The 27,957-nt window shown below is 35.7% G+C and overlaps 1 protein-coding gene across 4 annotated transcripts in view; it reads right to left on the minus strand.

The window, feature by feature from the left end:
* Positions 1 to 27,957, minus strand: part of FBN1 (fibrillin 1) — a 305,284-nt gene that overhangs the window by 157,387 nt on the left and 119,940 nt on the right. For all 4 annotated transcript variants that reach the window (XM_069097991.1, XM_069097992.1, XM_069097993.1 and 1 more), the window contains exons 7-8: positions 10,016 to 10,213; positions 4,049 to 4,174 (exon numbers count right to left, since the gene is read on the minus strand). In XM_069097991.1, the coding sequence (XP_068954092.1) occupies positions 4,049 to 4,174; positions 10,016 to 10,213 (324 nt within the window). The remainder of the gene's footprint in view (positions 1 to 4,048; positions 4,175 to 10,015; positions 10,214 to 27,957) is intronic.

Consider the following 27,957-nt stretch of genomic DNA (forward strand, 5'->3'; position numbering starts at 1 on the left):
TAATATCTCCTGCTGTCTTACAGAGTGATTGGTTTCTATTTGGTCTAATTTTCACAGAATTTTTTTACTTGGGCAGAGGTTTTGTACCTCTTGTGCCAAGTTGTTAATCCCCTTTCTATTTTTATCTTTAATAACTTTTGTTTCTTTTCCAAATTTTTCCATTTCTTTTATTTAAAAAAATTGTAAATACTTAAAAAAACTCTTGCATTATCTCTTTCAGAAATTCTAGCTGAATTTGTGATTAAGCTATTTTTATCTGAGACTTTGGTTGTAGATGTTTTAGTGTCATTCTGTTTTTTTTTCTGGGCTTATGATGCCATAATAGCTCTTTATGATAGGAATCATTTTCTGTTCACTCATTCTTTCAGCCTGCGTCCTGACATCAGACTTGAAATTGCAGTGAGGCTCTGAACATTTACACAAAGATCTGGGATGGTCTTGCTGCTACTTTCTTATGTTATTGAATGATATATATTTTAGACTCTCAAGGACAGCTCAGCATGGGGACCTGTAAGCTTTCAATGCTTTTAAAGTGGTTTGATCCAGAGAAATTTCTGGTTGCTGCCCCACTGGTCTGAGCTCTGCAAGTTCCTTTCCTAGTTTTGGAACTCAGTAACAGTAGACTATTAGATTCCTCCACTTTCAGCCACATGGGAAGTTCTGCTGGTTCATCGTGACAGAACAGCTTGTTCCCCACACTGGTTGGGATTCCTGATCCTGACTATTCATTTGCAGGCTTGTCTAGGATAGATGCTAGAACTGAGGCCCGCTCTCTTCCTGGAATCTGAGCCATACTGCTGTTCTTTGCTTCAGAACTTGTTCCTCTTTGGACATGGTAGGGACTATAGCCATTCTTAATCCAGAATGCTATCCCCAGGCAAGGTCCTTCTCCAGTCCACCCTGAATTTGTTACCTAGTATTGGACGGTAAAGCATGTGACAAAGTTGCCAAGTGGCATCTGCTCTCCTTTCAGTGCCATAGTATGGGTCTCCTCTTGTCTTGGTGAACAGTATTTACTTGCATCAAATTGCTTTGCACATCTGCTCCTGGTGAGCCTATCCATAGTGTCTGCATACCTCTCTACCTCCCTGTGCCCACTTGGGCTGGAAAAGTGATTTTTATTTTTTTTTTTGGAAAAAGGGATTCTTAAGACTTTTTTTCTTGGTCATCGGTATTTAGTCTGGTATTTTTTCTTAATCTGTTTGCAGGAATTTGGGGATGGGGTGAGGGGTAAGCAGCCCACTGTGCTGCTTCCTGCCACCTTACTATCTTGGGTCCCCTTCCAAATACTGCAAAATCTTTACATAAGCAATTAAGGAGTCCTTGATTTAATAGAGAGGTTTAAAAGGAACAATTTGAACTACTGAGTCAAATTTCTTTTTATTGTAACTGAAAAAAATAAACACAATGTGGTCTTATATTTTGAGTTGTGACTATGAACATATAGGTTGCTGTGAGAACTGACTACAAAAGATTGCCTGTTCCATTCTCATATTTTTATTGAGCATGCCTTTTATTTCACACGTAGATCATTCTTATAAAAATCTTATAAAGATGAGAAAGCAGACATGGACCAGTAGTTAATGATGTTCTTTTAGATGCTTTTGGAGCTATTAATATCATTTGTGAGCTTCCCCTCCTCCCCCCACCAATTCTTCTGGTGTCTTCTCTCTGAGATATCTTAGGAAATGATCTTTTAATGTTTTCAAGACATTTCAACATGGATTCCTTCATTGTGTATTTGGTCTGATCTAGCCATACATCCATCCCTACATTATCTTCATGCATGCCATTTCTACTTCTTTATATAGTACACTATAGCCTGAGGCATAATCCAAATGTAGCGATTCTTCTTTCACTAATGATAAAAAATAGAGCATGAAAGAAATGTTTACATATTTGTTCCATGTTATATCCATTTGTCATTCTCTGGCCAGTTTCCTCCAGAAGGAAAGCTTTGTGTAATGACCTATTGATTGTTAGCACCAAGAAAGACATTTCCACAAAAGTCTTCATAAAATCATTGCCATGGGGAATGTCTTACTTACACTGGGTTCAAATGGAAGAGGAAGTGTCTATAGATGATCAAGTCCTCCAGATGCTCCTGTTTATAGATATTGTGCTACTTGCATTAAGTCCTAGAATATTAAACAGTCCCCTCCATGAGATCCATAATTATGCAAAAAAGATCAATCTAATAATCCAAACAGGAAAGAATCAAATGGATGAATAATGCCAACTGAACAGAAATACTTGCAGTTGGATGATCAGTCCAGTGACTTTTCCCATCAATACTTATATTCAGGAAAAGAAAAATCACAGATGGACAATGAGTTGGGCCAAAAATCAAGAAGAAAAGAGTGGGCTGGTTTGCACTGGGAAACTTCATAATGCTTTTAATAAAACCAAGCTGTTCTCTCAGTGCAAAGACCTGTCTTTTTGATACAAATGTTCTCCTAGCAATGTTGTAAAGTTATGAATCTTGGAATAGCATAAGCCTCAAGGAATTAAAATTACAAGGTAATTGGATAGACAAGGAAGAGATAGATGTATGCTAGGTCAGCTGCTACACATAATCTGATGATGACCTCCACTCAAGAGATAGTATAGGGGATATCATCAAGGAAATATATTTTAAGCAAAGGAGGTAACAGGAAGGCTCTCAATACATTCATCAGATCTTCTAAAAGGATCTATGGAAGAACATGGAACAGAATCACACAAGATAAGGAGGTATGTATCAGATTCAAACTGCATCAATGAAAGGATAATCTGATTAATGAGAACACAGAGTCATTAAAATTGAAGATATCTTCCAACAGATGGATATGAATGATAAGTTACATGGCGTTCTAATGACCCCAAAACATGATTTTTGAGCAGAATCCTGCCAGAATTAGAACCTGAATTTTCAACAGACAGACCATTCAATTAAGTGGAACTTTCAAGACATATCAGGTAGTTTATGTGGACTGAATCTGATGGAAGGAATTTTCTATTAAACACTTAATATATAATTCAAAACTGAAGTTTTAAGAATTTGATTCAATTCAAATGTTTGTCAAATTTAAATGATAATGGTGTTGGACATTTGCAGAAGTCACAATATTAGAGGCCCATATTCTAATAAAAAAATTAATTCAGATTTACTCATTTCTTTATTTCCTGAAAATTTTAGTCCCAAGAAGAGATGAGATCATAGATCTAAGGTGAAGGAGAGCTCAGTAACGAATATAGTAAAAGCCCCTCATTTTACAAATGAGGAAGCTAAGGCCAAGCCAGGGTGGTTAATTACTCAGTCAAAATCACACAAGTAGCAACTGTCAGAGATAAGATTTGAACCCAGATCTAATGCTCCTTCCACTGTTTCTTTTACAATCATTTATGTTTCTTTATGCTACCTGAGAGTCAAGTTCATTTCTGGCAAACAGTCAATATGAACTGTATAATTTATATATTCTCCACAAACCAGTCACTTTCTATAATCCAAATGCAAATAGGAATAGAAAATAATATCAAAAATTTATTTTTCAAGGTTTAATGGACTTTGCAAGTTATTTTTCTCATAAATGCAAACATATCAGACACTTAAAGTAGAATTAGTGAGGTGCATGATAGATCTCACTAACCACATGACCAAATCTCTTCTATTAAAAAAAAGTTAAAAATGGAAAAAAGTCAGTAAGATGTACTACCCTAAAAGACATCTAACAGCTGAATTCAAATTCATGTCTATAAAGCCATGCAAAAATGTCTCAAACATTTTAAACATGGTTTAAAATATTTCATGTTTCAATATTTATTTGATTCAGCTATACCTCTTATTATATAGGTCTATAAAAGTGGAAAAGTCTGTAGCTTCATTCTGGTTCAGCAGCAAAAGGGTATATTATTCCTTGTAACCAAATTCCATTTGAATATTCAAACGAACAATTAAAAAAGCAAGATAAAAGAATCATATATAAACAAGTTGGTCATTAAACATGAGTTTCCCCAAATTTCCTCAGCCTTCATTCACCCCTGAGACATAGGGCATAAAAGGTCTTACCTTCACATTTTTGTGTTACTTCATTAAATTTGTGACCAGCAGGGCACTTGCACTCAAATGATCCAACAGTGTTAATGCAATTTCCTCCTTGACAGAGCCCAGGGATGGCTTGGCATTCATCCACATCTGTCATTTTAGAGGGGAAAGTAAAGGTGGAGGGAGGGAGGGAGGAAGGGGGAGGGAGAGAGAGAGAGGGAGAGAGAGAGAGAGACAGAGAGAGAGAATGAGAATGACTCCCATGTCCTATTTCCCAATTATAACATTTTGGTCCTGGACTATGTACAAACTTTTTTTTAAAAAAATTACATTTTAACATAATGATTCATTTAATAAAGTTGCTAGTCTTCTGAAAGAAGGCACATGCTTTCTTGTTTTTCTCATAATTCAATTTCAGTCTCCATTTGTATGAACTTTTGTGTTTTGGGGGTTTTGCTATGATCAGAGCAAAGCACAAAGATATAATAATTAAAGACTTCGATATCGATTTGTCATCAATGTGCTCAAAAGGCAAGGTGTTTAAAAGTATGCATACATTCTTTTCCTCTTCACATAAAAACAAACAAACCAACAACAACAATCCATAAAAACCTAATCTATAACTAGAATCCCAAGGAAGATGTTTCTAAACTGCTTTACTTCACTTTGAGTAATTTTTTATAAAAAGACTTCAAAAACCAATGTAGAGTCTGGCTTTTGGTCTTACTATATGAAGAGAAAGAAAGAATATACCATTTGCAAATTCACTAATCATATGTTAGCAAAATGTATTCTTTTTACATTTTTAATTAATTTATTTACTTTTAGTTTACAACATTCAGTTCCACAATCCCTAAAGTTCCAAATTCTTTCCCTCCCTCTCCTCCCTCCTTCCCCCCATGGAGGCATGCAATCAAATATAGGTTCTTCAAATACCTTCACATTAAAAATTAGTCAAGTTGTAAAGAGGGATTATAACCAATGGAATGAACAATGAGAAAGAAGGAATGAAAGAAAACAAAACACAAAAGAAAGCAAGTAGTTTGCTTCAAACGGCATTCAAACTCTGTAGTTCTTTCTCTGGATGTGGATAGCCCTTTCCATCATGAGTCTTCTGTAGTTGTCTTCTAACCTTGCATTGGTGAGAGGAGCCCAGTCTGTCCAAGTGGGTCATCATAAATATGATGTGTCTGTAATTGCGTACAAAGTTATCCTGATCTTGCTTTCCTCACTCAGCATCAGTGTATATGTCTCTCCAGGTTAATATGAAGTCCGTCTGCTCCTCATTTCTTATAGCACAATGGTATTCCATTACATTCACATACCACAACTTGTTTAGACATTCCCCAGTTGTGGATATCCCCTCAATTTCCAATTCTTTGCCACCACAAAAAGAGCTGCTATGAATATTTTTGTACATACGGGTCCTTTTCCCATTTCTATGATCTCTTTGGGATACAGTCCTAGAAGTGGTATTGCTGGGTCAAAAGGTATGTACTTTTTTTATAGCCCTTTGGGCATAGTTCCAGATTGCTCTCCAGAATGGTTGGATCAGTTCACAACTCCACCAACAATTAGTGTTCCAATTTTTCATCATCCTCTCCAGCATTTATCATTTTCCTGTTTTGTCATCTTAGCCAATCTGACCAGTGAGATGTGGTACCTCAGAGTTGTTATGATCTGCATTTCTCTAATCAATAATGAGTTAGAGCATTTTTTATATGCTTATAGACATCTATATTTCTTCCTCTGAAAAGTGCCTGTTCATATCCTTTGACCATTTATCAATTGGGGAATGACTTGTATTCTTATAGATTTGACTCAGTTCTCTGTATATTTTAGAAATGAGGCCTTTATCAAGAGACACTGGTTGTAAAATTTTTTTTCCCCAATTTTCCACTTCCCTCCTAATCTTGGTTACGTTGACTTTGTACAAAACTTTTCAATTTAATGTAATCAAAATTATCCATTTTGTATTTCATAATTCTCTCTAGCTCTTGTTCAGTCATAAAATCTTTCCTTCTCCATTATTGTCAGGTAAACTATTCCTTGCTCTCCTAGATTGCTTACGATATCAGCCTTTACACCTAGATCATGTACCCATTTAGACTTTATTTTGGTATACAGTGTAAGATATTGGTCTATGCCCCGTTGCTGCCATACTTTTCCAAATTTTCCAGTTTTCCCAGCACTTTTTGTCAAATAGTGAGTTCTTATCTCAGAAGCTGGGGTCTTTGGGTTTATCAAACAGAGGATTACTATGGTCATTGACTGCTGTATCTTGTGTACCTAATCTATTCCACTGATCCACTACTCTATTCTTCAGCCAGTACTAAATAGTTTTGATGACTGCTGCTTTATAATACAGTTTAAAATCTAGTATGGCTAGGCTACCTTCCCTAGCATTTCTTTTCATTAATTCCCTTAATATTCTGGATCTTTTGTTTTTCCAGATGAATTTTGTTACTATTTTTTCTAGCTCTATAAAATAATTTTTGGTAGATTGATTGATATGGTACTAAGCAGGTAAATTAATTTAGGTAAAATTGTCATTTTATTATATTAACTTGATTTAGCCACGAGCAACCGATGTTTTTCCAATTATTTAGATCTGACTTTATTTGTGTGAAAAGTGTATTGTAATTGTGTTCATATAGTTACTGGGTTTGTTGTGGCAAGTAGATTCCCAAATATTTTATGTCTACAGCAACTTTAAATGGAATTTGTCTTTCTATTTCTTGTTGTTGGACTTTGTTAGAAATATATAGGAATGCCAAGGATATATGTGGTTTTATTTTATATCCTGCAACTTTGCTAAATTTATTTATTACTTCAAGTAGTTTTTTTACTTGATTCTCTAGAATAGCAAAGTATATTATTGAAACAAAAAAATGAGGGGAAAGGAATACCAAAATTCAAAATACTTATTTTGGTATTAAATGTCACATATATTTACAACTTGATATATTCAAGAAATATTTTTAAAACATATTGTTCTGCTCCACAAATAAAAACTATAAGTGAAAATATAACTAGGGTCTTATTTTATTTGATTACTTCACTTTTGCCTGAGTTCAGTACTTTTCATTAACCTGATAAGAACATTTTAATAAAAATTATCCAAATCCAAGATGTTACTTTTTAGTTTACTAGCAACTTATTTATAAACACAATTCCCCACTTCTTTCATTGTCCAGCATCCTATTTATCATGGTTTTTGGACAACTAGAAATTCATACGTAGCTTGATTCCTTTCTAAGCATACGTCTCCTGGAGCATAGAATGGAGGGGCAGAATGACCTCTTCTTTCATACTCTTTTCCAAACCAGAATTAAATGAAGGTTCCAAAAGAGAATGGCTGTCCTGCAAGAAGATTCTTGCTGCATACTTTTCATGACTACTTTTAAAACTAAAAAAATTCTGGCTATAAAACTGGTTTTGTAAATAGAAGCACATTAGAGGACACTCGAGTATTAAAGTGGTAAATAGGGGAAGCATATTCCCTCACAAAAGTGTAAACCCGTGGTGATGGCCTTTCTCTGGGAAATCAGCACCTGCCAATGAGAGGGGAGGTTGGAGTAAGCAAGCCTGCTCAGAGAATAAGTACTTGTCCATATGTCCATGTGAGAGATGTAAGGTAAGTCAACGCAAAGCAGGAAACATACCCATGCTTCCACTGCACATAAGCATGCCAGTCCCCTGCTAGATGTAAAGCCTGGTAACACAAGAAGAATCTCTCCATTTACCCAAAGCAATTTCTCAACCTGGTATAAATTCAACTAAATGACCACCCCTCTCTCCAAGAGTTTACATCAATTAATAAATCACCACACATTTATTAAGTGCCAACTATGTGCTGGGTACTAGGCTAGGCACTAGATATACAACCATAAAAGTGAGATCAGTCCTTTCCCCTAAGGAAGGGGGGGGGCAACATGTACCCATGCCTATTCTTTAACCTTTAAGTTGAAGAACTGAGCTCAACATCAACAGACTATAAAGTGACAAACTCCTCAGCTCAGCCTGTTTTCATGGAATTTTGTTACTATTTTCTGAGGACCTCAGAGTAATAAGAGTATGGTGCCCAGGGCACCTGCAAATTAGGTTGCAGGATTTGTATATCTCAGGAAGGGAGAGCTGGCCCGAATCTGAAGACATGATCACATCTGCCCTTAAAAAGAGACAGAATGGCGGAATCACTGAAATATGTAAACACTTAATAAATGCTTGTTGATTGATTAACCAGGTTTTCCATCTGGCAAAGCAGATACAGAGAATGATCACCCAGTCCCTAGAGTCTTGTGTTATTTTTAAGCAGAAACATAACTCTCTCAATTCCACAGCCTTTTTTCATTCCCCATAAACTGATTTTCATCCTAGACACTCAAGAGTGGAGGCAAAGTGTATGTTTCTGAGAGGAAGTGGAAGAAGCCAACAGGTGGCAAAGGCTGGTGGAGGAAACAGTAGGAGGTGTGAAATAAGTAGCAAAATTCCTCAATATTACCCCCCTCTTCCCTTTTTTATCCTCCACACCCTCAATTTGTTAAAATGATCCATACACTAACCTCTGAAGATTGCTCCTTACTGGGCAGATTAGCATTGAAAAATCCATTTTACTGACACTTGTCAAATTATATGTACTTTTAAAAATCCTACAAGGATCACTTCAAAAACCCCAGAGGAGGGATGCCTAGGTGGCACAGTAAATAGAGCACTGGCCCTGGAGTCAGGAGGACCCGAGTTCAAATCTGATCTCAGACACTTAACACTTACTAGCTGTGTGACCTTGGGCAAGTCACTTAACCCCAATTGCCCTGCCTTCTCCCCTCCAAAAAGCAAAACTAAACAAAACCCAGGGGACTGAGAGGCCCCACAACTACTTTTGACCCCCCCAAACATATGCCTCTGCATATGGGGGTACAAAGAAACAAGTTAATCCACAATGTAACAGGTGCTAGCCAAGAGCAAACAGAGCCCATGGGTGTGCACCAGGAATACTATTTGGCCAGTGAAACAGGGACACCCACAGAAATATGTGTTTAAAGCCAAGTTCTATTTTGTTGCATACTATCTAAAAAATTGAAACTGAGCATAAAAAATTACTACCCAAAGTGCATAAAATATTCACCTCATGTGGGCAGGGTCTAAATTACCAAAAATACAGGAATTTGTTTGAGTACAATGAAGATATCTAAAGAAACTTGCATCCCTCTTCCCCCACCTTATAAAGATAGAATCCTGGGAGTTTTTGGTCTCCATTGGTTTAGTACATAGTTGCCCCTATTAACTTTCTCCTGTTTCCTGCCAGACATCCAGACAATAAAAGAATCTGTACAGCTGGAAGATGTGGAATAAAAGCCAAAAGCAGTTGCAAGGGCTTCAATGGAGAAGCATGCTTAGAAGAAAGCAACATCTGGGGAGATTTAATATTCTATAACAAATACACATTTATTTCTAAGTTGTATAAAATGTATTAACAGGACATTTAAGTGGCATTGAGTCTCATTTTCTTCGGATCAGATAAGTATAACCAAAGAGACAAGGGGATACCTACAAATTTAACCAACTTTAAAAAAAAAAGGTTAAGAAAAACAAATAACATGTTCACAGATCTTGCTTTGTGTTGATACCAAGTATTCCTCTAAATATAAAGTCACACTGTCCCTGGAGTCAGAGGTATACTGAAGTACCTCTGTCAGATCAAAAGAAGGAGTTGCTAGTAGGGAAAAATTCATTAAGATTTTGGCTGCTCTGACATGACCCAACTTACCAATGCATTTACTTTGAACATCATGCACTCGGCAAAATCATGAAGCATTAATAAAACCAACATTTTTTCTCTCTTTACACACACACACACACACACACACACACACACACACACACACAAAAACAGCTACCCAAAGCAAGAGAATTCAATAAGATTAATCCATTAATTAACTAATAATTAATCCATTAATAATATTAAGGAGAAACTAGCTCTGGGCTTACCTTGACAAGCACCCGTTCGGATGTTTGGGATGAAGCCTCGGCGGCAGGGGTGAGGCTGGGCTGGGCACATCTCACAGGGGTGACCCCAAGCTCTTCCTACTGTGGCACAGCAAAGAGTTTTTGTACAGACAATCCCACTGAGCTGTCCCTGGCACATCTGGTTGCTGACCAGTGTAAAACATGGGCCTGTTCTGTAATCTGAAAAGAGAAAAGGGGTAACTCCTTGAGGGCTCAAAAATCCAAATACCTTTATGAATAAGAACAATGTTAATAGAAGAGAGTTACTATAGGGATAGCAGTGACCAGCTGTTCCTCTCCAGTGACTATAGAGTAAGGAAATGAGTGTAAATGCAACAAGAAGGATTTAGGCTAACTAAAACCAAATAATTTCCTGATACTAATATGCAGTCGGCCATGGTTCTTTCCTGGGAAACTTCTGGACAAAGGAACAATAGCAGAAAGTTCATTATATAATGAGGTCAGGAATTCCTAAAAACAATACCTCACACTGCCCTACCCCAAAAGATGTTAAATATTGATTATGAATGCCAAGAGTAAAGAGCTAAAATCATGTTCGCCTGTGAGCAACAGGAAAATCCCGTAAGTCTAAGAGAAAGAGGGCTGGCCTGGCAATCCTGAAAATTAGTTAAAGCAAATCATTCCTAAAAGTGGAAAAAAAAAAACAACTAATAGCATCTTCAACTTCAGTGAGAAGTTCCTATTCCAAGACCAAGGAAATGAGAATCGGGTTGTTCTCTTTTCTGGTCAGAATACATCTGGTGTATTAAGTTCAGTTCTGGGCACCACAGTTTAGGAAAAATGGAGTCAGACAAGCTGGAGAATGTCCAGAGGAAGGTAACCATGAAAGGAAAGGCCCTCAGTTTATAGCTACCTTCAAGTATCTGAAGAGAATAGAATAGTGGTTAGTCTTGTTGTGTTTGACCCCAAAAGGCAGAACCAGAAACAAGAGGTGGAAGTTGAAAAGATTTTATGTCAGAAAAAACCCCAACATTTTTATAATTAGAATTATGCCAAAGTGGAATGCTGGGTCTCAAGTGGAGAAAGACACTTCACTGGAGGTTTTCAAAAAGACGCTGGATGAGTAATTGTTGGTTTTGTTGTAATGGGTATTATTCTTGGAGATATGAAGTTCCAAATTTCCCCATTTCTGACAAAGGCATCACAAATCTTTCTGTCTCTGAGGTTCATAACCTTGGTCCAGTCCTTAATTCCTCACTCTCCCTCATCCTACAACTCCAAGCCATTGCCAGATCTTACCATTTCTACCTTCACAACATCACTGGCATCTAATTGCTTCTGTCTTCTCAAACAGCAGCTAACTACCTGAACTCAGCCCCTTTTCATATCTCATCAAAATTATTGCAGGAACCTCCTTACCTTATATCTCTTACCACATCTTTCTATCCTATATACTTCTGCTAAAGTGATTTCCCTACCTTTTCCTACCCCATCTTAGATAATGATGAGGATAATGGACCCAAAGTACAGTGGATCTTGGGAGTATGAATGCTTGGCAGGCTAGTCTGAAGAACCATCACCAGGCTAATCAGAGAATTATCCAGCAGCCCACAAAAGATTAAAAAAAAACAAAAACCAGACACTGACAACCCCATGTCATTTTAGTAACCAACTCTTCCCTAGAGAATATAACAGCTTTTAATCCTCATTGTAAGCTTCTTTTCCATCAACCCACTCAGTTCCAGAACGATTAGTACATTCCAGTCAGGGGAAAAAGCTGTGTCAGCTAGGGTAGTTCAAATTTCCAGAATAATATTTGTAAACAAATCACTATCATTACTACTATCTAACATAATCAACTCTGTTGAACAATGTCCATTTATTTGAATAGGTATTCATATATTAACAAAATTTAATAATATTTTTTCATCTTCCAGCACGGAATTGCAAAGACTGTAACCTCTTTTTTATGTTAAAATAGTCTTCACACTTTAAAAAAATGACAAGAAAATACTATTGAAAGCTGAACCTACACATACTAGACTGTTTTGAAATACGACTGCTCTTAAAGTTAAACTGTATACCATAAGAAATATTTGATACCAGTCCCCTTTAGGATTGTATCTAGATATTTCTCTAAGGTTATAGATAGATTAGATAGACAGACAGACACACATACACACATTACATATATGTATATATATCTATATATATATATATATATATGCACACCATTATCTGTCTTTACTTTGAAAGGTTTTCTTATGAGTAACCTTAAATTTATCTTAATATAAATAATTCTTGATTACCAGAGACATTCAACTGGGGAAAATTCAGTTGTGTAGGAGGGGTAGGAAGGGAATGGTGCACAATGGACTTCTGATCCTGTCAGGTATAGTTGCACTGAACAATCCCCTGGAGGAGGTTATATGGGGAAGTCAGCCACCAAGGGATACGGAGGCAGGGGTGGGAGAGGGGCAGTAGGATAAATATCTGCTTGCTAGTACTGTACCTCAAGCTATGTGACCTGAATACCTCAATTCTTTCCTGGTTTAGCATCTGCTTATAGCTTCTTACCTTACTGATTTCCTTACTCCCAGATCTCTTGCTCACACTTAACGTGGTAAACTCCTTCCTTGACCCCTACTCTTTAATCTTTTAGTTCTCAGGTCTTTGACTTGTGAGTTAGTATGTGATTATTCATTTTACAAAATAATTGACCAGAAGATTCTCTGGGACAATTAAAATATTTTTACTTACAAATAATTTTCCATGAATGTATCTCTTACATAAAGATACAGTTTTATACAATCTTAAACTAAAAAAACCTAATAAAATAAGGAATTAGCAACTAAAATGTGAACTTAAAAGTACTTAATAAATTTTAGCTATTATCTGTATTATTAATAAACTTATGTTTATCTCCAAACTGAAAATTTAGGGAAGTTAAAATCATAGGTAAACATAAAGAGTAGGTCGAGTGCTTTCCTCCTCAAATTACCTCCATTTATACAATATTGGGTCTCCCAAACTCAGTGAAGTTTTACTATATGGGATACCCTGTATATCATGTGTATGTAGTTGCATGCATGTTGTCTTTGTCATTAATATGTGAGTTCCTTGAGGCAAGTGGCTATGCTTTTTGCCTTTCCTTGTACTGCCAGCATTCAGCACAATCCTAAGAATATAGTGTGGCCAGGTAATGGACAGAGCAGCAGGTTAGGAATCAGAAGGACCCAAGTTCAAATCTGGCCTCAGACACTAGCTCTGTGACCCTGGGTAAGTCACTTAGCCCTTCTTGCCTTAGTCTCCTCATGTGTAAAATGATTTGGAGAAGGAAATGGCAGACCACTCCAATATCTTTGCCAAGGAAACCCCAAATGGGGTCACAAAGAGTCAGATATGACCAAAACCTCTAAACAACAATAAAGGGCATGTAGTAATCGCATGTTGCTTGTTGTCTGGCTGAATGAGTGTGCTCTGGTGACTTCAATCACAGCATGACTTGGCAGACCAAATCTATAAAATATTATAAATACTGAGACAAAAAGAAAAGGAAGGAAACATAATGCTGAACATTGAAAATTTATAGTCCCAATACTGAGAGACTCTTCATGTTCTCTTCATAAGCTGTAATGGCCATTGATGAAAGAAGATCTAAGGGTTGGAAATGTGAAAGATAATGTGCCACATAGGAGCAGAGCAGTCGCTATGCCAAACATGCCAGGATCCCATAGTGATAGCTATTGTATTACTCCCTTTATCCTCACAAGACTAAACTGCATTAGGTTAAACTCAATCCCATTGTCTAGAACAGGGCTTGTAAACTACAAGCCCACGGACCAAGTCTGGTCTGGTTTTGGTATGGCCCGTGAGCTAAAAATGGTTTTTATATTTCAGGTCATACAATAACAGGCAGCAAATTGAATTTAGCCATTGAGTCATAGTAAGTTGGCTTAGAATAGTGCTCTGCACACAGCAAGTACTTAATAAAATGTTTGTCAAATTAAATTCCTCACGAAAAAAGTCTTCAAGTCAGCATACCAAGAGAATTTTGTTCATTTGTTTGTTTTGGCAGGGACATAGGACTGATTTTATGATGGAGATAACTAAGAATGGGAGTGAATAGAACCTTAATAGTTTTTTCAGACAATTTTGCTGGAATGTATCAATTCCATAAAGCAAGGTCCCTGAATACTGATAATAATTTACTGCAATGTATTACTGATAACTGGACTTGATAAATCTCTAAAACTGAAGTATTTACTTACCAATAGGAATATTTTTTCTTTTGATTCCACTCATCCTTCCCATTTAATTACCACTATAAAACGTCAGATTTTGTAATAGCTACCAGATTTCTACTATGTCACCCATAACTTTGTGAGCTGTAGGCCTCAATGGATGGTTTTTATTCTGTGTAAATACTACCCTATTTTGTTGGACATGGCATAGAAATGGCCATTTTTTCTTAAGACATTTATATAACCTCCATAATGAAAAAATCATTAAACTATAATACAAATTGTGCTATTTACAAACTTTTATTGGTCATCATTTTGCTTCAAGATGACAGGCTAAGAATCATAAAATCTGGTTATGGTATATTTTGATTCTCTTTAGTAGGGCACCAAATTTGCTTAGTTTCAATTAACTGGTACCAATCTCTGGTAGGTTTTAGAGAATAAACCAAAACTATCAAAGAAACAATTGCTAAGTAGTCAAGTATGATAAAGTTAAAACATAGGCTTTGTTGGGTACAGTCAATAAAGAAATCTTATCACTGTGCAATCATGTCATAATAGTTCCCTGAAATACTAACATTGCCCTTTTGAACACACTGTAAAATACATCACATATTTCTTTGGTTCAATTCTTTGGAATATTAAGTACAGGCCTCAACAAAATTCTACCCCCAAATCTAGTTGGTGATTGGGGGTGACCTGGGTTCTTAAAACCTATGCCAAGCTATGGTGTGTTACACCAAGTTGAAAAGGATTTAAGTACAGGACTGGCCACTGACTACTAACTGATGAATTCTGAGAGGCATATCTACTCATAAAACCATCATAAAAAGGAACAGAGGGAGTTGCAATCTGTATTCATGGAGGAAATGTATCCTCATGGATGTAATTACATATTTTGATATATAAATATTAACTATATAGGCACTTAATACAGGTCTTTTGATGGATGACTGAAAGATAAGATAGGTGGACCAAGACAGGATCAGAAATGCAGGTAACATTAATCAGGCAATAAGACCTGGCTAGAGATGCTTCAATGTCTAAAAGCTATTTTGTCCATCAAGAAGAAAACATTATCTGACAACTCTTTCTCAGATCTCAATATCTGTGAAAAGCAGAATCATTGAGATGTCTTCACTTTTTAAAAACTTCATAAAAAGTAAAAAGGAAAGGATTTTGAGCTTCTCTCCTTTCAGGTAATTTACTAAGACAGGTGCAATATTTTAACAAAACAGATTTATATCTACTTTGTCTCTTTTTTAAAATTGTATAAAGGGAACTTTACAATCTTTGATACTTTTTGCATTTTTTTTCTCCTTACATTGCTAGTACAGAATGACCCTGAAATCTGAAGGTAGAAAAATGTAAAATCAGATGAAAGCTAGGATTTTCACCACTGAGATAGATCAACATTATTATGCTTAATCATGCTGAAGATACCACTGAAAAATCTGTCCATTGATCTCTCAGGCTTTTCAAAGACTACCTTGAAATGACAGATAAGCAAAGGAAATATATGTGCTCTTTCATTTCCTTTCCAGGCTCAGATCTTTACATGCTAGAGTTCTTCTTCCACTGTTCCCCTACTGGCATGCTCTCTTGCCTCCCTTTCTATTTTTCAGATTTTTATGTGTTTTCTTTTCCCTCCCCCACCTTAGAATGTAAGCACCTTCAGGGTAGAGACTGTTTTCTATTACTTAGTACAGTTGTGTAGCACTCAGTAAATGCTTAACAATTGCTTTTTGACAACACTTGATTTGTATTATGCCCTCCTCCCTGAGAGAAATCATTTCAGTGATACACATACCAACATCAAAGAATCCCTTGACCTACTGATGTCAAATCCTGATAACCCCCAACCCCAGGTAATCTTCCTGCCTCTCTTTCTCTACTCCAGCTCTTGGTTTGCCCACCTATTGCAATTGAGAAAAAGCACAAAAATACACTGATAGTCATCATAATCCATCATAAATTTATACTACATGACAGTTGCACCCTTATTGCTGACCAGAAATCAGGGAAAAATTTGGGTCCATTAGATAGGGGGAAGAATATATATCTGGGTCTTAAAACAAAACTTCTGGGATGGGAAGGACTTTATTATTGTAGATTTCACTTCTCAATCAAATTTGGATACATGTGGTTTTATGATCCACTTTATTTAGGCAGTCAGAGTCATGCCATTTAATTCAGCTCTGCAACCACAGAAGAATTTACCCACATTTCAAATTCCTTACTAATAAGTCTAATTATTCACAAGCATTCATTCATATAACCCTTAAATAGCACCAAATTATATTTACATACTATTTTTCCAGTTTGTCATTCTGCTAGACAAAGACTGTGTCTAATTCAATGCTGATTTGGAATAAAATAACATTTATATATAGCTTTAAGGTTCTTAAAACCCATCATGTAATGAATTCTCTCAAAACAATCTAGTAAGGTAGGTGCTAATTATTTTCTTAATTTTGCATTTAGGGAAACTTAAAGGTTTAAGTGATTTGCCCAAGGTCCCATAGCTAAGAAATTATAAAGATGGGACTAAAGCTCCTAGATATTTTCATTCCCACCCCCCCTCCCCTAATCTCCACTCTCAACTCCAGAACTCTTTGTATTTTACCCTGCTACCTTTAATATTTGGCCTCAATATCAATCATTATTACCAGGACAACTATGATAGAGCTTTAACAATACTCTTGCAAATTATTCTAAAATTTTAAAATGACACCATAATATTCCTAAGAACCTGGGCAAAAGACCTAACTTCCTTCAAATTCATAGTCTTTGCTAGGCGTGTTTAAATGTTTGTGCTCTATGCTTGGTCAGCGAGAAATTCTGTACCCTCAGCCTTCCAACTCAAGACAAATGTTCTAGACTCTTTGTGGCTAAGTTCACCTACAATGTACCAGTCTTATTAAATCTGCCCTCAAGGCTTCAAGTCTAACCAATGTGCTTGTACAGCCTAGAGCAGTACGGTGGCCTCTAGTATTCCTCCACTTTCATTTCTATTTAGCCCTTGCCCTGAGGCAATCGTGCCTCTTACAGAGAAAGGAGAGCATGTGGTATGTGAAGTCTTGTCCCTGTTACCCATTTCCTGAACTCAAAGAACCACAAAACTGCAGGGAAGACACAAGGTTATAATTTGGGGCACTAGTCTCCAATTATTTCAAATCCTTCTTTTCACAAAAATTACAAGCAAAGGAATGAGATATCAATTTATCCATGACAGAGAAGATCACTAAACGCCTTTTTTATGGCCTAGTTGGTTTGTCAGACATTATTAATGGGTGTATGGGTGGGTGGGTGGGTGGGTGGGTGGGTGTGTGTGTGTATGTGTGTGTTTCCTTCCTGGTAAAAGCTGCCTTGTAAAGTAGATTTGGGTGCTGGATTTGGAGACAGGAAGATCTGGGTTTGACTCCTACCCCTTTGGGTCTCAATTTCCTCTTCTGTAAAATAAAGGTAATGCTACCTGATAGGCCTACCTCATAGGATTGTGATCTTTGTGAGGAAAAAAGGAGATCATCTCTGTAAAGATCTTTGAAAATTTTAACATCCTATAGAGATGTCAGCTGATTATTATTATTACTATTATAATCCTTTTCAAGAGAGGAATTCTGTGCACTTTTCCAAATAGCAAACTTGAAGCAAAGGGATTCCATGACTTCTACAAATTTACAAATGCTGTTTCTAATCTCTAATTCAATGTCTCCTAACTTTTTCTGGTCAAATTCTGTCCCTTGTCTTACAAGAAGTCTGGTAATCTTTTACAAAGGTCTTGGAAAAACATAAGGCGGTGAGAGGGCAGACTGACAATTGGAGCTGTCTCATTACCAGCATTTGAACTGTGGCGATCAAGAGGACTCTTGTGTATACAATGGGGTACTGGCAATAGCTTCTAGCCAAGGTAACTTCCTTGCATCTTAGCTTAATGTACCAGCCCTCAAGGAAGGTCTATGCTAGGTTATTAATTCATTTATAAGACCCTACAGTTACATGTTTATTGGTCTTGCCCAATTCTCTTTTATCTAATATTCTATTATTCAGAATTTTTCATTAATTGGTACTTCTACATATTTATAGTATGGTAGCATAATAAAAATATAAATGCATATTATATATACATATATATAGTATAGCATAGTAAGGATATGTATCATTAATACTGAATTACAAGATACAAATTATTTTCTGATAATCCGCCTCTCTACTCAAAGAAATATGGGAATTTACAAATGAAGTAAGAAGAACCAAAAGACAATATACATGTTACTGAGAATTATTTAAAGATAAATACAGTTCCACCTCCCCCAACCTTGGGAGTAGAAGGACAGATCTGTGGTATCATTTGGAAAGGACACTCCCTCTACCAATGAAATTCTACAACTTAAAAATCTTATAGAATTTCCCAACAGCAATGAAAGATTCAATCATTTGACCAGGGTCAGACAGTCAATATGTGTCTAAGGGACTTGAATGGTTGTCCAGTAGTACAGCTCAGAAAGGATGAGGAAAACAAGAACATGGGATCTTCTATATTAAAGTCATTACACTTCGATTATATTAAATTGAAAATCTTTTACAGGAACAAAATCAATGTAACTAAAGTAATAAAAGGAATCATCAATTAAGAAAAACTATCAAATATCTCTGATAAATGTCTGATACACAGGATATGCAGGGAATTGACATAAATATATAAGACCAAGAGACATTCTTCAATTGGTAAGGACATAACAGTACTCAAAAAGAACTGAAAACTATTGACAATCATATGAAATAGAAATCAAGAATAAGAGAAATATAAATGTAAAAAAACCCAAGGTTTCTCTTCACACTCAACAACTTGGACAAGATTACAAGAGAGAGAAATAGTTAATTTTGGAGGGACCATTGACAGAGCTGTGAATTGGTCCAAACATTTGGAAAAGCAATGTGGAATTATGCTTTTAAAAATGTCTGTACTCTTTTACCCAGAAATTCCATTGTAAGTTACATACACCCTAAGGAGTTCAAGGACAGGTAGAAGAGTTCATAGAAGAATAGATTCAATAGGAGAAATATTTATAGAAGCATTTTCTCTGGTATCAAAGAACTAGAAATCAAGTATGTTTACATCAACTGGGTTATGTCTAAGTTTGGGGTTTTCTTTTTAGTACCCATATGCAACAGGCTATATTCTTGGATTGCAAAATGATAATTATGATAAAATCAGAGAGGTTTGGGAAGACTTATATGAACTGATAAACGATGAAATATGTAGAATCAGGTAAAGAAATGTCAACATTGTAAATGTAAAAAACAAAAACCCAAACTGAATGATGCATAATTTCAAAATAAACAATTTAGGCCCCAAGGAAGAGTCGAGAAAATGTACCTTCCTGGCAGAAGTGAGAGACTATGGATTTATAATATTTCATATACTGTCAGGCATAGTTAATACTGCTTATTAATATTTCTAAATGGCTTTTTTCCTCTTATTTAAAAAAATCTTTGAGACAGAGTATGCAAGAAGTTACAGACAAGAAGATTCCCAATACTTTTTAATGTTAGTGCCTTTCTTAAGATGCCCTCTCAATTTATCCTGTATAAATCATGGTCATCTATAGTTGTTTACATGTTCTCTCTCCCGTTAGATTGTGAACTCAAGACCATGGATTATTTTTTGTCTTTCTTTGCATCCTTTGGGATTAACACAGTGCCTAATATTTACAGTAGCAGTCACTTAATAAATGACAGTTGAGTGACTGAGTACAAAGACATGTATAATTGTTTACCCTATTTCGTTCTGTTTATTTGATGATTTCAGCTTACATGTTCATTTGTTCATGTTGGTATTCTTGAAAATATGACCTGGTCAAAATTAAGTCAAAATAAAGTCTATGCATATTTTTTTTAATCTACTATCTCTTTCCTGTTGCTACTACTGATAATGAACGGAATTTATCAAGGAATAAATAATGTAGAAGTGAATAGAAAAAAAGTTTTCTTTCTCAAATATTGTGGAGGTAGGAGGAGAAAGGGAAAACATATATTACTGAAAAAAATCAAGGATACATAGTAATTTATAATTGAGAAATTTCATTAACATCAAATATTTTAAGTCCTATATCCCTTGTAAGTTTTAATTAACTTGTAAGCCACCTGCTGATTTTCCTTCTTTTACTTATAAAAATCACTTGATTATTCTTATGTCTCTAAATCTGAATGGAAGCTTCATGAGGGCAAGAACTATCTTCACTTTTACATTTGCATCCCTAGAACTTAAGACAATGCTTAAGAAATAATAAGCATTTAATAACTGACTTTTCACTCATTCATTCATTCACCTTTGTTTGAACTGCAGTTACACTGTCTTGTTGCCTGGCACAAAGTGTGTTAAATTTATTTTCAATTATATACTTTTCTTTAAAAGTTTCCCTCTCTGCATGATAAAGAATTTAGTGTTTCTATCTAATTGCTTTCTGGAGCCTAGAAGAACTATTTAATTTTGTTTTTAATTTATATAATAGAGGAAGCATTTTCATAATATAGTATAATAAAAAATGATTGCATATGAAACTGTAAACCTACTATGCACAACTTGCTTCCTTTCTAATATACAACAAAATTATTATGTAAATTTCTTTTTTTTTCTTTTTTTCCCTTCCCCTGGCCTTAGAGATGGCTACCGTTAGACACAAATGGGTATAGATATATGTAAAATTATTCTATACATACTTCTATTTATTAGCTCTTTCTCTGGACACAAATAGCACCATTGTTCATATATCCTTTATAGTTAATTTGGATATTTATAATAATCAAAATAGCTTGTTCATTCAAAGTCATTCTTAAAACAATATAGCTATTACTGTATACAGCATTCTCTTGGTTCTGATAATTTTGCTCTTCATTATTTTATGTCTTTCCATGTTTTTCTAAAATAAATGAGCTCATCATTTCTGATAGCACAGACTAGTATTCCATCACAATCATATGCCACAACTTGACTTGTTCAGCCATTTCACAACTGCAACTTCCAGTTCTTTGCCACCACAAAGAGAGCTGCTACAAACATTTTAGAATATATATGTTCTTTTCCTTTTTCCCTAATTATTTTTAGAAACAGACCAAGTAGTGATATTTTTGTGGCAAAGGGTATAGATAGTTTGAACTTTGAGCAATCACTTTTTAAAGAACATGATTTACTAAAAAATTCAAAATTTCCTTTGTCCTAACTTTCTGCCTTTAACCAGCTGCATTTGATATCTAACTTGTTTTAGTCTAGATAACTTGTACTAATGGAGAGACTATTTCCACAGATGAGATCCTGAAGCTCTGAACTGGTACTTAATTTGGCCTCAGACACTTGCTAGCTAGCTGTGCAACTCTGGACAAAACACTTCATCTCTGCTTGCCCTGGTTTACCCATATGTTTAAATGGGCATAATAATAACATCTACCTTCCAGGGTTGTAGTGAGGATCAAATGAGATAATTAAAAGTTGCTTATTAGCATAGTGCCTGGAATATAGTAAACCACTCTATAAGTGTTAGCTATTATTTTATTATAATTATTAAAGATGATCATTTAAATGGTGAGGATCATATTTTTAACTGTAGTTAATACAACTATTTTGATGCCAATTAAGCTCTTTCACTTGAACCTCATGATTCCTAGGCTAAAGGCAATATTAAAAATTTAAATAAAAATAGCATTAAAAATTTTGGGATTGGAATGATTTGTTGTACATGTTTTAATCCAACACACAGACTAAGCATTTCACCAAAATCAAGACTTTAGCTCTGTTGTACCCAATTATGTGTGGCAGCAATTCAAATACAGAAAATTGTTACCACATTTTATTCTTTTCCATGATGAAGAAAACAGTAAGCAATTTTATCCAATGTAGGAGAATGTCTCATTTCCGAATAATCATTTACCTGACATAATTTTTTCCTTCACTCTAATTCCTATGAGGCGTTATTGGCTTTCATTTTCCTCCAAAAACATCTTTTTAAACCACCTTTGCAAAAATAGAAGATTCAATTTGGGTAATATATTTACTGTTAAGACAATACAAGTGCAGAGAATGCCTTTCTTTTAAATGGTCTGAAAGTTCCACTTCAAAGAACAAGTTGGCTCAAGCCTATTATTTCTTTTAAAAAATGGTTTGTGAGAAGTGCCACGTATAAGAAATGCTACTGTCGACCTGTAGGAGCATTAACTATTAAATAGCGAGATGAAAATATTACATAACTATTTGATTTGATCCATTTTTCCCCTTCTAAGCCACCAACTATGAAAGTTGTTTCTATGATCCAAAAGCAGGATTAAGTGGAGAAGAGTAATGCAGTTTATGCGCAATATTATTAAATGTGAAATTGTCTCAGGCCAACATAGTCTTCAAGCAGTACATAAATTTTAAAAGAACACTGAAAAATTATTCAGCCCCCAAACCTAAATTCCATAAAAAGTAAATGCAAGACTTTGGATGGCCACCATAGAAATGTTCGTCATTTTTTAATATATGCCTCTAAAGAGCATCTTCCTTGGTACATTATGAACAGCAATGTCCACATGAAGTGCTGACTGGGCTAGAAAAGGGATCAGATTCATGGACTCAGAATTTTTCAAGCTGAGAGGAGTTTTAAAGATCCTCTAGTTCAACCTCCTTATTTTACAGAGGGAGAAATGATGCCCAGAGAGGAATTGGTCAAGTTTGACCCCCTCCTCACCTCTGCCTCAAAAAATTCCTCGTAAATACAACTTTCTACATGTTGCCTTTCCTGGTCCCTACCACCTTCCACCCCCATCTCCTGCTACACACATACTATTAGTCCTCTCATTCTCAAATTATCTTGGATTTAACTACTTTGTATTTATTCTCCCTACATTGATTCTGGATATAGTTATCCCTTCCACATCATGGGAATTAGGGGCACAGTGCCCTTCAAGATCTGGAAAATCTGGATAAAATTTTTTGGCCCTCCCTTCATACCAGAGAAGGTCAGAATTATTATGGTATTAAAAATAAAATATGTTGATATTACACAATACTACACATAATATTTTATGCATTTCTGAGTTTCTAAACCTCCTCTGTGTCATCTGATGGGCCTTCAAATATCATCTGCAGCTTCCATAAAATTCCCTCAAAATTCACATTTAATTTCTTATGCCTATCCATGTATCCATATATATATATATATGTGTATATATATATAAAATCTTTGTCTTCCATGTTAGAATGTAACCTTCCTCTGAGCAAGAATTGTTTTACTTACTATATTAGCATGCACAGAGTATATATTTAATAGATGCTTATTGATTAATTGCTTAGTAAGTGGCAGAGAGTTTTCTTAATTCCCAGTCTAGTGACCTGTTTTCCTATTCTAAATTAACTCCAAAGAGGAAATATTCTAATATAAAAATGAAGAAGCCACACAACTAGTTTTGATCCTGGAGTAAAAAAGACAATTCAAATCATGCCTCTACTGACCCTGGGCAAGTCATGCCTATGACTATAAGGTGTTATTGGCTTTCATTTTCCTCCAAAAACTAGGACTTCATTAAGTTGAAGAGGGGATTGTCTTGATAGAGTTCCCTCACCAAGAATTTTCCAAGCTAAGGAAGTCACAGATCCTTTATGTAAAAATGAATGACTAAATATTTGTTTTATTATCTAAACTAAGTGAATCAAAGCTATATATATATATATATATATATATATATATATATATATATATATATGAAACAGTTCATGATAAAATCAGATGTTAATATTTCTTTACAGTTTGATAAAGTAGAAGCCCAGGTAAAGACTCTTTTTAGAAAATGAAAGCTGTCTTCAAGTATTTGTAAGGCTGTCATGTGGAAGAAGGATTAGCCTTGATCTGCTTGACCCCAGAAGGAAGAATTAAGTCCACACTACAAAGAGGTTAAATTTAGAACTGATCTATGGGGTAAAAATCCCTTGACATTAGTCCTACCCAAAAGTGTTATGTTCTGCTTTGGGAGAGAGTAGAGTCCTTCCCTCCCATCCCCTAACCCCAGAGGTCTTCAAGTAAATGCTAGAAAACCACTTGCTGAGTGGGACACAGTTGTAGTAGGGACTCTTTTGGAGCCTGGAGTTGGACAACATGCCCACCAAAATCTTTGCTAACTTTGAAAATTTGTGATTCTATAACTGTAAGGTAGAGGGATACAGACTGGACCTGTGAAAAATTCATTGGTATAGGTAATTCCCAGTGAGGAAACTCCCTCTAACAATGCTGGTCCACATTTTCTATGCAATTTATAGTCTAAGTTACATAAAACACTGAGACCAAGTGAATATGTGATATTCCATGTTGTCTCTAGAAAACTAATTAAAATGATAGTCTATAAGCCAGACAAAAAATAATGTTAATCTCTTGGACCAAAACAGAGTATAGAATGTTCTCAAATTTTAGCTTTTTTCAAACTAAATTCAGTGAATGTCTTTTATTTTCCTTTCCTCTTTATAAATGGCCAATTTAATGAGATCATCTTCAGATATTTACAAATAAAAGCTTCTATTAAAATTCGTACTGAAGACATGTGTGGTCAATTCCTACTGAAACTTGAGATCAGTGCACAAACCACAGACCCACAATATATTTAAATCTTGGTGTCAATGGATTTTCTTCAGAGGAACTTTCAGTACTGATTCCATGGAGTGAAAAAGCAAATGAATTAGGATTACTAACATGATTGCTTGCTTCAGTCAAGAAAGGACCCAACTCTCCTTTCCTTCTTAAATAGACCTATCCTTACCACATTCCACTGTTACTGCTGATTTTGAAAATTCTTGGGGGAAAAAAACTGAACCAAGGGCAAAAGTTTACTCATAGCAAATTGGCAAATACTTCACTGTAATCTGTAGTTTCTATAGTGTCAAGTCTGATATCACTGCAGGAAATTTGAATTGTATTTATTCTCAGTGCTTATGTCTTACCAAATATATGGACTGATCTACATCACAGCTAAAATTGCTTTTCACTCCTGTTAATATCAAATCCAAAAAGACCAGCCTTTTAGCAGAAGTGGGCTTTCATACAGAATTAAGTTCAAGGGGAAACTGGAAGAATATTTTAGTTTATTAACTGTCATGCAAATGAATAGTTCATAATTTCTAGTTCATAATATTTACAAACAATTATTTTAAGAAATGCTTCTCCATGTTCTCATTTCCTCAGTGTGAAAAGATCTGCTAATTGAAAAGTTCTCTCCCAAATAGGGGAAAGATATGAAGAAATGACAAGTGGGAAAAGTAACCAAAGACTGCATGAGAAATGTGGGGAGAACGGAACAAAATGAAAACATCAGGGAATCTAAGGAAATGAGGGAGGCAGCTGGAGAGAAATTCAAATATTTACATTTAATTAATAATAATAATTAATTACAGGTTTGCTAAGCACTTTCCATATATTATCTCATTTAATCCTCACAGAAACACTGTGAGGTAGGTCATATTATTATCCTCATCTTACTGAATGAGGAAATTGAGGCTGATAGGACTTACGTGACTTACTCAGGGACACATAGCTACTAAGTGTCTGAGGTAGAATTTGAACTCCTGACTCCAAATACTGCATTCTATCTAGGATTTCTAATGAATTATCCATGAACAGAATCAATGATACACTTCAAAATTAAGAATGAGTTATTACATTTAGAGGTGTCTTTGCCAGTGTGGGTTTTGCAAAAACCTGTCCAATATAGTCAAATTCCTTAAATTAATGAAATTATAGATTCACTTCTTAAAAATTATGTTAGGAAGCAATATTACATGAGGCAATGTTAGTCTTGCTGAAATAACATTTATGCCTGTACAATAAGTATACTGAGCAAAATATTCTTAATCACTAATCATCAAATTTTTTTCTTAGGCATCTGTGCTATCCAAAAATGGGATATCAAGAATGGGAGGCCAAAGGGGTGGCTAGGTGGCGCAGTGAGTAAAGCACCGGCCCTGGAGTCAGGAGGACCTGAGTTCAGTTCCAGCCTCAGACACTTAATACCCACACAAAAAAACTAGCCGTGTAACCGTGGGCAAGTTACTTAACCCCAATTGCCCTCCAAATAGCAAAAAAGAAAAAGAGAAAAAAAGAACAGGAGGCCAAAATGCAGCAGTGAAGCTCTGTTAAAATGTTTTAAGGACAATGTCATTATCGCACAATGATATTTACTGAACCAGCATCATATAGAACATACTTGCATCCTATATGCTCCATCATCTCCTTGAGTTGCCAATTCTATCTCTACAACATGTCTCACATCCATCCCTTTTTCTCTAAATCACACAAATATCCTAACATAGGCCCTCATTGCCTCCCACTAGACTATTGCAACAGCCTACTAATTGATTTCCTTATCTCACTCAAGTTTCACCCTTCTCTAGTTCATCCTAACCACTGCCAAACTGATATTCATAAATTATATGTCTAATTATGTCATTCACCTTTGACTTGTGCTTCCCTAACCATCCCCCCAAAAACTCCCATTGGCTACCTATTGGCTCTAGGATTAGATATAAACTCCTTTTTTGGCCTCTAAAGACTTTTACAATTTGGTCCCAATGCATTTTTCCAGTCTCCCCTTTATGCACTCCAGTCCAGTTATACTGGCCTTCTGGCTATTCTTTCCACAACTCCTATTTCCATGGGTCTGGACAAGCTGTCTTCTCCACCCCCCATGCCTGGAATGCACTCCTCCATCCCTTCTCCTTATTAGAAACTCTAGGTGGCTTCAAATCTCATCCTGAGTCATCTACTATACAAGGCCTGTCCTGCTTCTCTTCCTCTTGTATGTGCCTCCCCTTAAAATTTTGCTTGTATTTATTCTGTATACATTGTGTCTCTTGGAGAGGTAGTTACCTATGGCAATGAGAGATTGAGTAATTTACCCAAACTCACCTTGTCAGTAACGTGTCAGAGGCCTGAGAATAGCTTTAGAATGGGGTAATGGCAAATATATGATAAACCTAACACTAACTTCCTCCATTAATCTTAACACCATCCCATATGAGAACTCCTTCAAAGAAAAGAGACAACTACACCATACAAGGTTCACCAGGACACCTGAATTATAACTCTTTTCACCATAGGTATTGCTCCAAATGTTAACAGAAAAAGGCAAAGCACATCAATCCCTATTTTGCATCTTTGTTCTCCATTAAGGGGAATAATTAATAAACTGGACAGGGTTGGACAAACATGGTTAAGAAACCTAAAAGGGAGCAAGAGAGCAATCAGCTGCTTTAAATAAAATAAATACTCTTTTGTGGTGCAGCCTAGGCTGATAAATGTATGTGTATGTTAGGAATCTTAAAAAGGTCAATAACATACTTCTAATTAGTTATTTCTATAGTGAATGTGAAAACTGATAGCTAATATCATTTGTGCTCCCCCTCTCACATTTTTGCTTTTGCAATGTCAAATTCCATACTTCATCAAATGTGCTACAGATCAAAGAAGACCACAATAGACTGGAAACAACATACCTGTTACAGAAAGGTCCTTGAATCAAAAGGGGAGTATTCAGGCCAGGAGAGGCTAGAACTCAGCTTTCGTGATTGGTATGAAAGAATAGGTTTAATTCCTAAAAGTTGCACCTGAATTTGTGGTTCCAAATAATCCCCGTGGTCCCTCAGGTTGCTGAGTCATTCATTCATTCACTTATATCACTTATGATATTCACTGGAAACAGCTG

Source organism: Petaurus breviceps, unplaced genomic scaffold, assembly GCF_028583685.1.
Source record: "Petaurus breviceps papuanus isolate PSGF00001 unplaced genomic scaffold, PetGlider_PUasm1.0 37, whole genome shotgun sequence".
In the NCBI taxonomy this organism is placed as follows: Eukaryota; Metazoa; Chordata; class Mammalia; order Diprotodontia; family Petauridae; genus Petaurus; species Petaurus breviceps.